General features: G+C 31.3%; 1 protein-coding gene across 4 annotated transcripts in view; it reads left to right on the forward strand.

The window, feature by feature from the left end:
• Nucleotides 1-16,337, forward strand: part of LOC139810169 (uncharacterized) — a 239,675-nt gene that overhangs the window by 171,424 nt on the left and 51,914 nt on the right. For all 4 annotated transcript variants that reach the window (XM_071773490.1, XM_071773493.1, XM_071773494.1 and 1 more), the window contains one exon: nt 15,373-15,516. In XM_071773490.1, the coding sequence (XP_071629591.1) occupies nt 15,432-15,516 (85 nt within the window). In that variant the 5' untranslated portion in view covers nt 15,373-15,431. The remainder of the gene's footprint in view (nt 1-15,372; nt 15,517-16,337) is intronic.

Genomic DNA, 16,337 nt, shown 5'->3' on the forward strand with positions numbered 1-16,337 from the left:
CCACGATAATCACGCGAGCATTTTGAAAACTAAACTTACTTGTTTTATAAAAGGTTGAACTTTTTTCTATAAACCATAAAACCAAAAAGGGTATACAGCAACGATGAAAATAACAATATTGCGAAAAGGCAAATGGAAAATATTTATGCTCATAAAATTGAACGCGAAACTTATGAGTCATTGGTTTCAATTATTCGAAAATTTAGCAGGGGATAATTAGTTTGAATAATTTCTAACTAATCAACCTATATCTTACTACTCTTGTCGACAAGAATAATATTTTACTGTACTTATCAAAATGAGAAACAACTTTTTACGATTTTTCGCAAAACTGTAAATTAGATAAAATAAGTCCCTCGATCTAGATATGTTTAATAAGTACAGCAAATCTAACAACTGAAGGCATCAGAATATATTTTTAAAAGAAATCATCTCTCTTTGAATGATATAATTGATGTAATAAACGAAACTTTTATATAGTTTTTGTTTTATTGAAAACATTATTTGTTTGAGTATTTTCTTCATAGGATATTTTAAATTCAGATAGTACAAATGTATTGGTAAATTTAACATTTAATCGGATTTCAGTAATTACAAAAATATATATACATTTGAAGATAATCGTAAAATTTTATACTCCATAAAAAAAGTTTAATTTAGAATGTATGTGTGTAATATTTATCGTATTTTTTAGATTAAAGTAATTTTTAATTTAGTTTCATAAAGCTGCTATTGATAATAATTACTTAAAGTTAATTAGAAAATGTATTATCTTAATTGTGTAAATAAACTTATACATAATTAGTTTGATAATCTAAAAAAATATACCTTTTTACACTTGTTTCTCACGAATATATCGCGCACGAACTTACTTTGAATATTATGTTATAAAGATAAATTGCACAGAGGTATAAATAAATATGATTAAAATTTTCTATTTATTCTATGTTTATGTTCACATTATCATAATCATATTTACATTTTCTTCTAAAGAATATTAATTGTAAATTATGAAAATTGTAGAGGTAATCGTTGCATGCGTAATATTCGGTTATACCCGCATTTTGCCAGTATGTTCGCACTTTTATATGCGAATGCATTATTATTCTACTCAAGAAAGAAACGAAACTTTTACGGCTATTCATGCGTCCGACCTGTCGCGATATATTCATTAGGTCTCGCGGAATATTTTCTACTCAAAATGGCTACATACGCGGACGACTACGGCGAAATTAGTTTTCTCAGTCTAGTGCCTTCCGGAAAACCACAAAATGGAAGTGGCTAGCCGGACGCAAATTCACCATTCACGTATATACAATTAGAAGACGGTTAGTGCCAAAGAAATTATCTTCTCTTGCATGCTAGCATTAACAATTGAAATAAAAACATATTCTAACTAGGTTTTCCAAACGAGAAGTCGAGGATAAACATTAATATAAAAACTATTCGTGAAACTATCCTTTTTTCTAAAGTTTGTATGTGTTAATGAGAATAATTGGAAAAAATATACATGTTTATTTCTAACTTAGGTAACTTATATAAAAGCGTAAAAATATATTTTTAATTGCGTACACAATGCGATGTTTTCGAAAAAATTGAAAAGATGATATACTTAATAAATGTATAAATCATAATTTTAGAAATAATCGTGCTTGTTGCCACTTAAAAATATTGCTTTTAAATAGATTTCGCAATCAATAATTGCATATTGCACATATACCTTTGTAAATGGTATCGATTTTTACATCCTTATAATATTTTTCTTGAGAAAAATTAATTCTAAAAAGCCGACACCTCCTGTAAAGTCTATATACTTTGCGGTGACATGGTACCCTAAGCGAAGCAATTGAAAAATGTTTGAATTGCTTTAAAAAACCGAGTTCAATTTTCGAATAATTGAAGATAATAAAAACGAATTTTTAAAGAAGATCTATTTATTTATTATTGTAAATATCAAAGAGAAAGCAGACAAAGAAAAAATAGAAGAAAAGAACGAAAACTTAAATTCAAAGTTTTATCATTTAGATATTATACAGAGAGTGATTAGCAATTTATAGTTTTACAATTATTGTTTGTTAAATGAAATTTATCCACTTGGAAACAATCACGCATTCTTTTCTCACGCGCGCGCGAGAGACTGCTTCCAAGCTCCCCTGCTAATTATAAGTTAGAGTAATTGTAAACAAAACTATTTTATAACCATACGTCGTTATAACTTTATGTTTGGGCAAGTATTAACTTTAAGACGGAGTAAATCCGAAGTAATTGTCACAGAAGTTATTCGCGACATAGAGTGCAACGATGTAATAACGATGAGTTTTCATTTTACGACAGGCTGCAGGCTGCAAGATATCAAATGACGTTATTCTTGCATTGCATAATTCCCACGACGCGTGACATAAAGTATTCAAGAAATAGATCACGCAGCTATCAGGAGGAGAAATAAATATATTTGATCGAATTTTTTCATTGAATCATCTATTGTTCGAGGATCACAGGAGATATGCGCGCTTTTAATTGGACGCGCCGCTTCATTTAATTGAAAAACCGGGAGATAAGCTCGAAAACCGTAAACAAGGCGTTGTATTATCGAGAACACGGACGGCGGCGGGCGGCATGGACGGCGCTGCGGCTGCTGTATGCGGAACTTTTTTATGTGTCTTATCCGATGTGGTGCATTCATTGCACCCCGCGGAATACACCTTCGTGGATAAATATATGTGCGAACCGCAACGGCGAAATTAGTTCTCCTGAGCGAGTCGAATTTCGTCTACTTCTTGTCCCGCATCGCGCCGCCTCTCTTTTCCGCGCCAACTTGTGCAACGGAGATAGGGAAGAAAATTGTGGTACCTTTAATTAAAGATCTCATTTCTCGGGCGTTCCTTACAAACCGTATTATACGTTGCCAGATCTATTACTACAGAAGCGACGAATACGCCTCTGATAGCAAATGGACGCTCGTTAATGGGACAAACAACGATGGAAGATACTTAATATTCATAAAATTTTAATACGCATTAATAAATTTGCAATTTGTTGAAGATCTATTTAATTAATATACACAAATTACTAATAGATTGAGGTGAAATTCAGGCAAGAGAATAGTCATACATCAAGTCCATGAGATATATTTTATTATGCGAACTGTTGACCAAGATCACAATTGAAGTTTCCTTTTATGATTATACTTACTTTATTACTTTTATATTTAATTCTTAAAAAGAGTGCTAAAATTGTCTAAGAAATATTAAATAATAAAGATAAAGTGATTTCTCTTTTATATAAAATATTTTATGTTAATTTTACTATGTGATATAGAAAATTTTTTAGTTTTGCCGTTGTAGAATGAGAAAATAATAGGCCACTGGATTAGTACGATTATCGATTAGCTAACAACGGGAATTGCCGTAAATGGCGCTCCGATATTAATGCATCGGACGCGTGAGCGATATTCACGTTAATTACTTATCAATTTGTAATTAGGGATTATGGATTAAGGTGAGGATTTGGGTAATACAGCCAGAGAGAATACAGCCATGATACCGTGCGCGACGCAACACGAAAGCACGTAAACTTTGAAATATTTCAAACGGCGCGGTAACATTAATCTGCCATAAGCAGATTAGCCACGTAATGAGCTCATCACCGTAATCGCATTTTTATATCCGTATTTCATACTTATCTCTAACTCGCATTTTATCTTCTTACCTTTCTTACATGCATAATATTTCGCTATTATTGCTGCTAGATGGTTAATTTTACCGTCTACGAATTATATGATTAATATTCTTTATTTAACGCTTGTATTTAAATATATGTATATTATAATATTTGTGTCGGATTTTGAAAACTATACAAGAGGATTAAATTATAGAATGGAGATAAATGTGAAATATGGATATAAAAAGGAAATTACGTTGATATTATATGGATAATCTCGCTTGTAACGTTACCGCACTGTTGTGAAATATTTCAAAGTTACGTGCTTTCATGTTGCGTCACGCATGGATTGCGTTCTTTTTGACTGCATTATCCCTTAATCCATGTGGATATGGATTCTTTAATCCATAATCCCTAATTATAAATTGATATTTAATTAACATAAATATTGAAATTTTGCGTTAATGTTATGTGCGTAAATTAATCTTAATAATACTTTAATAGCGCTATATAGTTATCTATTTACAAATGTTGTACATTTTTTAGTTCTTAAATTGATTATGAAGGTATTGTTAAATTAATTACTTAAAATTAGCATGTATATTTTTATTTTTTTTTATTTTCCAAGAAAAATTTAGTTTAGTAATTTGATGTCTTGCGTTTATTTCTTAATTAATTCTAAAAATTATACTATTATAATAAAAAATGAATTACTAAATCGCGTAGCTTCCGTGATCCCCTCATCTAAATGCGGAAATAGGAAATTGCCAATGAACACACTCAAAAGACCGATTAACCGGGTTAGGTACACTCGAATCGTAGATAATCGGCGTCTTATATCGCGCCTTAATTATTTCGCGCTGCAGTAAAATCGGGATGCCGTTAATCCCGAAAATGTGCACTCGCCCCGTCGTGAACGTAACGTAGCGTGTTCTAATGAGCACTCGGCGCGCGCGAATCGATATCACGTTAATTCCAGAATATCCTGGGTCCCGAAACTGCGACTTCAGCGATAGCCGACTCGGATTTCTCGACAAACTTTCCGCGCGGTGAGCGAACGAGCGCGCCGCGCCGGCGGAGAGCGGGTTAAATTTGCGAGTCATTAAAGCGACGTTAGCAAGATGACATTACCATGGCAGTATCCCATGGATGCTGCTCGGTGTTGCGAACTCGTTTCCATGGTGTTGTTCTATAACAACTGAGGGGTGGTATTAGAATCGCGAAATAACGCTCAAAACTTATACGCGAAATTGCGGCTTCGATTTCACCGGGTATTCAAAGCAACGACGCGGAGTTAGATGGACTTGTTACTACACTTTGTCAAAAGTTTTCGCAAGTTCGAAGGTTACTAAGCTTGACTATAAATTGTGGGTATATATATATAACTCTCTCCAAATTTTAATGGGTTTCAAGAGTTCTACTAAACGATGTTGACGCCCAGTTTCGTTTTATGATGTCACGAAATTAAAATACGGTAATAAATTATTATGATAATCGCTTACGTAATAATTATAACAACTAATAATTGCGTAACGGAATTTTTGTCTCGCAAAGTACACCGTACAATATAACGTTAAAAATATTTACCATTAAATAAATTATTTGCACTGAGAGATAAGTGCTATACACATTGTTAAAATATACTCCTTCCCTTTTTCTTACGAGTTATGAAACACCTCCTTTCTTATTTTAATTTCTTACCATCCTTGTTTTCGCAGAATTAATGAGCCTTTGAAGATGCTCATCCATTACAATATAACTAGTGTAATCAACATACATTGTTTTGCAGTTTAGAACAAGGTTCAGCTTCTTGCGAAGTTGTTGTTCTTGTTTAAAGTTATGTTACTTCTGATTTCGGAAAATCTCTAATTTGTAATATAAAAATTTAATATAAGAACACTTTAACAAGAATTGCATACCATTTAATAGGAACACTATATTTACTTTTAGGAGAAAAGAAACTTTTTACAAGTATGAGTTTAGATTTATATGACAGTGTAACGTCAATGCTATTAAAAAACCTTGCACAGGCAAGACCTTTTTTATGGAAATTGGATTTTGGTGAAATTGGATTGGCTGAAACTTTGGAAATAGATAGTTTATGTGATGCTGATCAAAAGTTATAATAGGCAAGATTTACAATAATCGACCGTTCAGGCGCTATCAGCGTTCAAAAGTCAAAATAAGGTGTTATTTCGGTACTATTGTAGGACGTGAATTTCGGTGAAATTGGCTGAAACTTCGAAAATAGATAATTTATGTGATGCTGATTGAAAGTTATAATCGGCAAGATTTACAATAATCGATCGTTTGAAGTTTAAGCACTATGAGCTTTCGAAAGTCAAAGTAAGGTATTATTTTATTATGAAGCTGGCGGGCGAGGTATGACAGCGTGATAAGTTTCGTGGTTATCATTTACATACATATGTGTATATACATGCATGTACATATTTTTTTACATAAATACATATTTTTGTATTAATAAAAAGAATAAGTTGTATGATTCTGCAAAATACTACATTGTAATCCACTGATTCACCGAAATAACACTTTATTTTGACTTTTAAACACTCATATATTAAACGGTGGACATAAACTGTCTATTTCCAAAGTTTCAGCTAATTTCACCAAAATCCAATTTTCATAAGAACTGTGCGGGGTTCTTTGAAACAATTGAAAAGTAGATATGACTCGACTCTTGATAGAATAAATTCAATAAATAAGCAAATATCTTTACATCGATGAAGAGGATGTAGAATTTGGATTTATGAAATTATTTATTCATACTGAAAAAGATAGCACTGTGTTGATGCTCTTTCTCTTCTTCTTTTCTTGGTTACACAGGCGTTATCTTTCAACTGGAAAAGAATGCAGCGGTATTATTTGTTGCTTTTGCAATTTCACCGACGCGGAACAGGAGAACGAATGTATGGCGTATAATTAATCGTAAAGTAAGCGCGCGCACAATTAATTGCCTCGAAGGTTATTACAACGAATTACAGCGGTACGCCACGGTGCATTACAGTCTGTGTTAATTAGAATATCCGGGCAAAGAGTGGCGTCACGGGAGTGGTGATGTTAATGTGCCGCATTTATTTGCGCGCCGCGGAGATTTGAGTGTTTTTTGTTAATTTTCTGGAAAGTCGCTCTGCGACTTCATAATTGCCGTCGACAATTAATAATAGTAAAATTTACTCATTATCCTTGCGTGTGAACTAAAAATGTTTCTTAACTTTCATTAGTTCAAAGTTTAGACTACAGTAAGCTTTTGTTCAAACTTTTATTATGATAAATCATTTTATTACGATAAACCATAAATTTCTATATCGCAAAAGCTTTCTCTTTTTGAGAGGAAATAGGAAGTTTGTATGACCAAATGCAAGACAAAATTTGCAAATTTATTTTAGGGAAAGGAATGAATAAACAAAGTTCTTCATATATAGATAATATTTATTATTATATTTCAGATGTATTAATTTGTAATACACAAAACTTATTCAAATGTAGGAGTTGTCTGTAATTAAAGGCAGGACCGAAAATTTCGAGTGCCTCGTGTTTCACTATCATTCCATAACTTTTAAGGAAGCAATCTACTATTTTCTGGTTTAGGTTTCTTCAGTCCAATCATTTCTTCCCTTGAAATAAATTCACAAATTTTGTCTTTGATCGTACAAACTTTCTGTTTCTCATTAAGCATTAATATTTCCTAATATTTAAGCATCCCATATTATTAATCTTATCATAATCTTGCGAAGAATTAAAAAATGTTTTTTTTAATTTTTAAATTTGCTTTTTTTAAATAAAACATTGAGTTTATGTGAAAATGGAACATATTTGAAAACATCATTGCCTTTGTATTTTATATTTCAGGTACTATATAAAGTTACAAGACTGTAATAGCTTAAAAAACTCAAGAATATGTGGTAAAAAATTTATATTTAATGTGTTTAATTTTTTACTACTTTTTTAGTCCAATTCTTTAATTAACTTAAAGTCGATTTTTCTTAGCGAGGGAAGATTATCGAAGAAAGCTTTTCAATCTTCAGCAGTATATACATATGTTTCTAATTTAGTTTAAAATTAGAATTCCATTGAATTTCTTTCATTTAGTTTTCATTTAAAATTAGTTAAAGAATGTAGTTCAGTAATTTATTTGATTCCTTGAATTTTAGTTTGTTAAGAGGCTTACTTTCTCAACCATTTATATATAACTTGAAAATTATTGGTGTCTTGACATTTCTTTCTAAAGAAATTGATTCGAAATTAATGAATCTATCAATAGAAAACAATGTGCAAGATATGAAATACTTTGTGTATATTATATGTATTTGTATAGATATGTATTTTTAAATTTTAGTCATAACCACGAAAGTCATTTTTTGAATAAGAAGTGAAAGAAATGGATTGTGAAAAAATTAATAAAATAATATGCATACATGAATTAACTGAGGATAAAATCTAGAAGTAGTTGTTAGATTAACATCACAATCTAAGTTAACATGCTTTATGACGTAAAAAATCTAATTATTAATAATTAATTAATGAATATATATCAAAAGTACTCAATCTTTGCTTTTTGTGAGCATGTGCGTTTTTTTAGAATTCTTTAGACTGACCCAGAAATAAGGAATAAATTATTATGCTAGCGACCTTGATTAAGTAAAAACCATCTCGCACTCTACTTAAGAAGTTTAACTGACTCAGCAACTTGATTCGCGCCACCATCTGTGTCGCAGTTTACGTAAAGGGTTACAACTGACGTATGTATTAGTACTATCTAAAGTAGCAAAGTTGCGAAGCCTCATTTACAATCAGCAGACGGAATGGAGTGATATTTAATTTTCCAAACAAGAAAACTGTGTGGAACGTTGTGTAGATCTGAGAATTGTGGCATGGCGAATAATAACTGCGAAATGAATGGTAGCATAACTTAACTTATTGTTAGAGTATTAAGGTTTTATTTTTCCACGAATTGACGTATTTCGAACACGAATATATTTAATTAAGTAAAAACAATAGTAGATTTACGCGAAGTTTTAATATAAAGATGATATACTGATTTCTTCAAAAATTTACCGAAAACTTTTATTTTATTAAAAAGATGTTGATATAAGGGTAACATTAGTAATTTTGATAATTTATTTATCTGTCATAGCAAACAAAATAATTCAAAGACTTGCTGCACGGAAATATAATTTTTTATAAAAGCTTTTATAAAAAATATTTGCAAAGAGGTAGGTACACAGACAATTTTTGAATTGAAGGATTAAGCAAAATCCAGTTTAATACCTAGTTTACCGTAGAAAGCCCGGCTTATCGCAGGGCTCTATTTATTCTTCAGAACTTCGTCTATCGGATAGTAAATGACACCACTCGCAGACGATTTGCGATGAAAAATTCTCAGCCATTCGTGGCGTAATGCCCCATTCTTTTGGTTTATTACTTGACGTTCGGCGTAACGGCGCGGCGGTTTTATTCTCTTGAAATATATATTATAGAACATGATATTATATATTACATGTGTGATCCGTTTGGACTTAACGACTAACGATGGGGTATGTTCACTGGGGAAGTTCCGTCAGTCAGCCGGCTTTGCGTTCGTCCGACAGTAATTGCTATTAACTTGAATATATCGAGCCCGTCGTTGTAACTCCGCTTCGAAGTTCCATGCCAAATCGCCTCAACTAAACTACGCTGAGACATCCCACCGGTTATAACTAGGCCGCTGTTCGCGAAAGTGTGGACGGCCCTATAATTATTACGCGACGGACTCACAGGCGAGGGAGAACTTGGGCGCGCGGCGAGAACTTCTGAACGATATTGATGAGCCGCGGGAGCAGCCTGTTAACGCGATTGTTCGAGTAGTTCGACAAACAATGCCCATCGCGGGCGAGCAAGTGCGAGCGACGTCTTGATTCTGTAATGTATCTATTAAGTGAGCAACCGTGCTATTTAAGAGCGTTTAGTCGAATTGTGAGCGAAACTGAATTTTCGTAAATATATTGTAAATGTACGGTACATACTCGTATGCAATGATTTTTGAAAGATAAGATGCAATATTTATATCTATTACAAAATTATAGAGATAATAAATCTTCGTAAAAAAAATAAGCAAAAAAAATTGAAAAAAATTTTAATTTTAGAAAACAAAATCTTGTACTTACAGAAAATTTATTGCGATTTGTTTTAGACAATTTATTTTATCTGTGACATTTTATTTTTAATAAAAATCTTTACAACTTTAAAATTATTTTTTAAAATTATTTTTAACATCTTATCTTTATCTTCTGCTTTTGTTTTATTTTTATTTATTATCACCGTTTTTTTTTAATTTTTAAATATTAGTTTCATATCTATTATTATAATTATTATTTCTAGATATTATGATTGGGATATATACAATAATTAATTAAATGATGGAGGTTATATAAATTATCGTGACATATGTTAGCACAGTTTTTGAAATTAGATTATATTTTTAAGACAAATTTCATATTTTGCTTTACTAGCATAAAGATATAAGCACAAGATATTATTGCACACAAATTATAACTATATTGTATATTAACGTAGCGACATACGTCCCTGAAATTATAAAGAAAATTATTATCAATAGTAGAGCAATGATTCTTTGGTACAGATTTTATAGGTATAACATCACGTAGTTCAGCCTGTTGAAACTCTTTTCATTTGCATGTAGCCAACGTTTCCAATACACATTGAAATAAGCGAAGTGATTCAGTTGGATAGAATCTGTAAAACTTTGCGTTGACAAGAACAGTTTTTCTTTGGCAAACAACTTAACGAGATACTTTCTTAGCCGCTCTTGACTTAAGTTATGTACGGTTTTATCCCCATGATGTACTGTTAAGCTTTATTTGTAAAAGAATTGTTGTTCTTAATTACTTTCACTTTAATATAAATGTATAAAAAGTGAAATTAAAGGGTAAATTTGAGGTATACTACTAAATGAAATAAAATTATACGTGTAAACTCGTAAAGTAAAAGGTAATCTGAAGAAAATAGTACGATAATATAGATCAATTTATTAGATGGATAGATCGTGAATCTTATTTATTTCGATTTTAAGCAGCTTGTTTTAATAATATCTATCATGTTACGTTTAAATTAAACTTTATAGCACAGAAAAGAAATAAAATAATTTCTTAAAAGATAAAACGCTTTTTATGTGATAAATGACTGTAATACAAGTTGCAATAAAATAGTTTAACTTAATTTACGAATATTTATGTATTTTTTATATATTTTTATGTTTGTGGTCAGAATGAGTTTAATTTTATTATAGAGTATTTTCTTACGCCATACAAATAATCTATATTTCAATTATAGGTATGAATATTTATGCGATTGCTATTTAAAAAAAGGAAGAGAGAAAATTTTTAATATTCACTAAAATACCTCGTAATGCAAATTTGCAAATTGAAAGTTAAGCATATTTTCTTAGTAGATAATTTTTAACTTGAAATTTTACGGAGTTTCTGTTTGTGTGTGTGTGTGTGTTACATAATATTAAACATCAACTCGGGTTCATCGGCTTGCGTAAATCATCTAAGGTGACTTAATATTACACAAGCGTATACAGATTAACTCTTACGACCTATATAATCCGTACGATTAAATGACGCGTATAACGCGATATCGCGCGAAAGTAAGATAAACATATGATTCCGCCGTTTAGCTGGCTCATAGAAGATATTAGTTGATTTACTATTACGGCGCTTTGCACAGACGTGGTATATGGATTAAAGAAGAGGCAGAAATCTGAGATCAAAGTTTTCGCATTAAGTAGGAATTCTCGAAATGCCACGCGAGGCCGAGCGAAATTATGCAATCATATCTGTGCGAATATTTGACTTCCTCGGCTCGGCAAATCTCGTTCCGTCTCGACTCCCGGTAAGTAATAGCGCGCCATGTATACACGTGCGTCTGTAGTTAGGTACGTCTGATTAAACATTATAATTGGCAGTCGGCTGAGGACTCGTTAGAATCTCCATCTGCTGCGACTGTGTGATAAGCGCGACCATCGAGTCGGACATCGTTTCGTCACAATTTCTGACTTAATTATGTGACCGTCGTGCGCGCAGAGGGTCCTAGATGACCAATATTTTTTCATCTGCAGATTCAGTTATATATATTTGTAGATACAGATTTTATTTATTTAAAACTGACCTTAGCGTAATCTTATTAGACTTTCCAATATTTGACATTAAACATTTTATTGAGTAAGCTGCTTTGTCGAAGGTAATCTAAAAATGACTGGGTTTCTAGGAGCTTGCGCATGATATGATTAAATGAGCTTGGATTATGTAAAGTGCTCTACGCCCTTAATTTTTCATCAAATCGTACATTTCGACTGGTAATTGCGATGTTTGATTCATCGGCTCGTAACGAAGTTATGTTAACGACTATGTGGGTCTCGAGCAGACATATATGGCTATAGTCGCGTCCTGCCGTTTAATTGCAATTAATGTGTTGGCAACTTTCCGCGCGCAACAACTCCAATAGCGTCACAAGAAAGAAATAAATTCTGAAGAGAAGTTTCAATATGCTGTTTGCTAGCTCGTAGCTAAGTTATATTACGGCTTCACTAATTTCAAACGGGCACGATTTATGCGTCGTTTATGTGTCAAAAACTTTTAATGTACAATATAGTTCTAATTACTCTGCAATAACTGAAATATATAAATACAGCGGAAATTTTAATACACTTCGTATAACTATATGTAATTATGTTGTGATTCGTAACATTGAATTTAAAATTTAAATTATTTACAGTTAAACTAATGCGATATTATCAAAGTTGAATTGTACACCGAAAAAATGGTTCTGCTCAAGTATCTAAAAATTTAGCTAGATACAGATCTGAAAATAATTTTGTTGCACCATCAAAATAATTATAGTAGGTCGCTGAAGTATGATAACGCTGTAAAAAGTTTTGACATTTTAGCAATCAGTTTGAGTGTTCTACATAATTATTTTGATGGTGCAACAAAATTATTTTCAGATTTATATTCAACTAAAATTTTAAATACTTCAGCAAAATCATTCTTTCCGTATATATATATTATATGTACAAATTTTTACAATTAAAGAATACTAAATTTGTTACATATACGTGTATATACATATAAGTAAATAGATTTGAACTTATATGCGGCGTGTAAAAATATTGAAATATTCGGTTTTATTGATAATCTCAGTATAGCTAGGTACATGTCATGATCAATGGGTTTCAATACCGTCCTATTTTTATTTTCGGAAAATAAATGTCATCTCTTCGTTAACGATTAACGGAAACTGTGTAATAACGTGGTGAATTGTGTCGATATATCGACAGCGAATATAAAAACTGATGGCTATTAAGCAGTCACCCGCGGAAAGCCAGATAAATTATTTCGCGGAAAACCGCAGATAAAGTGATTTAAACATGCTAAATAATATTTTATAGATGTAAATACAGATATAAAAAGTAATGCGAATATAAAACTGATATATGTCTTTGTATGTAAGATCGATTTTTTAAACAATCTATTATTATGTATTCAATTCAGAATTGATTTTTTTATTTATATGATTGAAATTTATAGCTAATTCATTTTAATGTCATAGAATCATTAATAAATGGATAAACTGTTATTCATTTATTAATAATTATTATACAAAATCATTCAGATTTATTATTTCTAAAATTAAATTATTTGGTATCGTTTCTTTCTTAATCTTTTTTCTTCAGTTAATATGACATTCCAGTGCCATTCGACAGTTTTGACTTTTGATCGATCACGCATAAAGACGCTTATTGATGGCTGTAGCTACTTCAAAAACTTCATTTATCCGTCAACGTCTGAAAGACGAGCAAATCGTGTTTGTTAGAGATGACGGATGCAAATTAGGGAACGTAGTTGAGGTCGGGGATAATATTTCTAGGGAAGCGAGCTTAATCACGGGTAGCTCTTTAATAATTGCCTTATCCGCGTAAACGGGATATTCGCTCAGGCAAGACGATCGATATTTTTGCACAACTTAATTTTTTTTAATTTTTCCCTTACTTATTAACACAGCACAATGTGATTTAAAAAAAAATAAGTTGTTTTTATATATGAAAATTTTAAAAAATTATGAAGAAGGTTTGGATGCACAAGTTTTGTGATTTTGATTATCAATTATTTAATTGTAAAATAATTAGAAGCATTGCTCTTATGCTTTTTGCATAGTGAATTATATGATATTTTTCTGATTGTAACAATTATTTATTACTTTTTGTCAATAATTATATAAACATTAAAAAGTATTTAAAATAGGTGGAAACTTATTTTTTTGCTATATAATAATATATCTGTTGATTTCTTAAAATTTATTATGCATGTTAAAAGTTATTAATATTTGTAAATGGTTTAAATCGTAACTCAGAACATTCAAGAATTGGAATAACAGTATTGTATGACCGCAAAATTATATATTTATATATAATGAGTAAGAGAGAAGAGGATATATCGATAATAATTAGACACCCTTAGGGGAAGAAAAATTAATTCATTAGCAGCAGCATTTTTACGTATTGTATCTGTTATCGCGTGTGTGCAACACTTTGTGTAGTGAATCTGCCTTGGGTAATCCAGGTTTGTTCTGTCATATTCATTAATATGATGAAAGATGAAATTGTAGACTGGTTCATGGAAAATAGTTTTTCGTTTTTTACTCCGCGTTGTTTCTTCATAAAACTGAGATCAACAGCACTGTTTCTTGTTTTTAACTGAAATCTGATATAGTGAATATTATAAAAACTGTGAAAAGAGAGAGAGAGAGAGAGAAAGAGAGAGAGAGAGAGAGAGAGAGAGAGAGAAAAAGAAATATAATTGATGTAGAGAGTAAAATAGTAGAATCTCGCAACTTTCTTATTTCTATTATTGCAAGAGAACTACAAAACCTAATTCCATATTTATTACAATATATTTTTAACATTAAACTTTATCATTTTATTGAAAAAATTAAAATGTTATCTTGTGCTAAAATAAAAGTAAAAAACAAGCCTATGTTAAAAGTATATTTCTAGTGATTTATATTGCTTATTATATGAAAGACGACTTATTGTTATCTTTTTTACGTTTTACTTTATTCCGTTAACAGATGTAGAAGAAGATGTAACATTGCACAATCGTATTTTTACAACAGTATAACGATATGCAGGTTTATCTATTTAGTTTACTGTACCTATTACAATCGACGATTAAAACTTGAGTAACGCAGTAAAAGTTACGATGCCTACTTTCCTGTGAGCTTTTTTATAATAGCGCCTAGTTGGAAATTCGATCTTACGATGAATTTCAATCCTTAACCATCGTAAAGCAAAGCGAATCATGTGTTCTTTAGGGATTTCGATAACTCATCTAGTTGAAGATAATTTTATACAAAAAATAAATTCTTATTATCAAAATATTGAAGTTAATTAAAAATAACTGTTTTTAGTGAGATGATATCAATTTAGAAACACTATTCTGAGGAAAAGGTATAAAAAATACAAATGCACAAAGATATATATTAAAAATATGTTTGAATTTCATGAAAGTCTTTGAATATATTTCGCTTTCACCCATTTCTTCAAAAGTAGAAGAAAAATGTGCTCTTTTTGCGATTTATTTCAAGGTTCATTCAGTTTTCATTACTAATATAACGATTCTGTTTCTTGCACAGAGGGAAGATGAACGAGATGGAGCAGGTTCCTGAGGGTTGAGATAGCGTGGATCCTCGAGATGACCGGTTGGAGAATGCAGCCGACCGCCTCGGTGCTCGGCGTCATCGCCATTGTCTCCGTCATGATTACTGTCACTGCATCAGGTGGGTGATACAGTGTGCAGTTTTTGCTTGACGTTTTAATTTTAACACAGACACATTTACACGACATCTACTAAAACTTGAATAACTTATTAAAACGATATAATGCAATATAGTAAAAATATCAACTTAATTTTATCTTCTGACTACTTTTATATTCGGCTAATGCGATTTCACTCATTATTATTGGAAAGATATAGATAAGAATTAATCATGAACTAAATGGGAATTTACACAGACATCGAATTATATGCAATTAAACACAAATAATACAAAGGTTTAATTAATTTTCTAAGTTATGTAATATACATATATTTAATAACGTAAAAGTTGAATTATGTATTAACGAAATAATGGCATTTGTTAAAAAAATTTTTACATTCAATATGTATTGCATGTAAAATATCATAAAGCTTTTTAAAAGGACAATAATTTGAGGAACTTTAATATGAATTGCTGACGACAAAAATCTCGAATATTTGTTGTATCATATTTTAAAGTCGAAGTCGATTTTCGCGCTAAATTCGAGCCGCTCGCTCTCTGCTTGCAACAAATATTTATGGTACACTTTTTCGGTTGAATACTCTCGCGATGTAATATTATTGCGAGTAAACGAAGGTTTATTTGTCTCAGTTTATCGGAATGCGAGGATTTTTAATTAACCTGAATGTTTAGCTGCGCTATAAGCGTCGAGTCGTAACAACGGAAAACGGCCGTGCCCGGCAGGATAAAGAGGGCGAAACTCTTTTGTAGCTACCGAGCCAGTTGTTCTATAAAGTCTTTATACGAAGATAACCCCACCGGAATTTACTTTCTTGCGCTTC

The sequence above is a fragment of the Temnothorax longispinosus genome, chromosome 3 (assembly GCF_030848805.1).
Source record: "Temnothorax longispinosus isolate EJ_2023e chromosome 3, Tlon_JGU_v1, whole genome shotgun sequence".
Taxonomy (NCBI): Eukaryota; Metazoa; Arthropoda; class Insecta; order Hymenoptera; family Formicidae; genus Temnothorax; species Temnothorax longispinosus.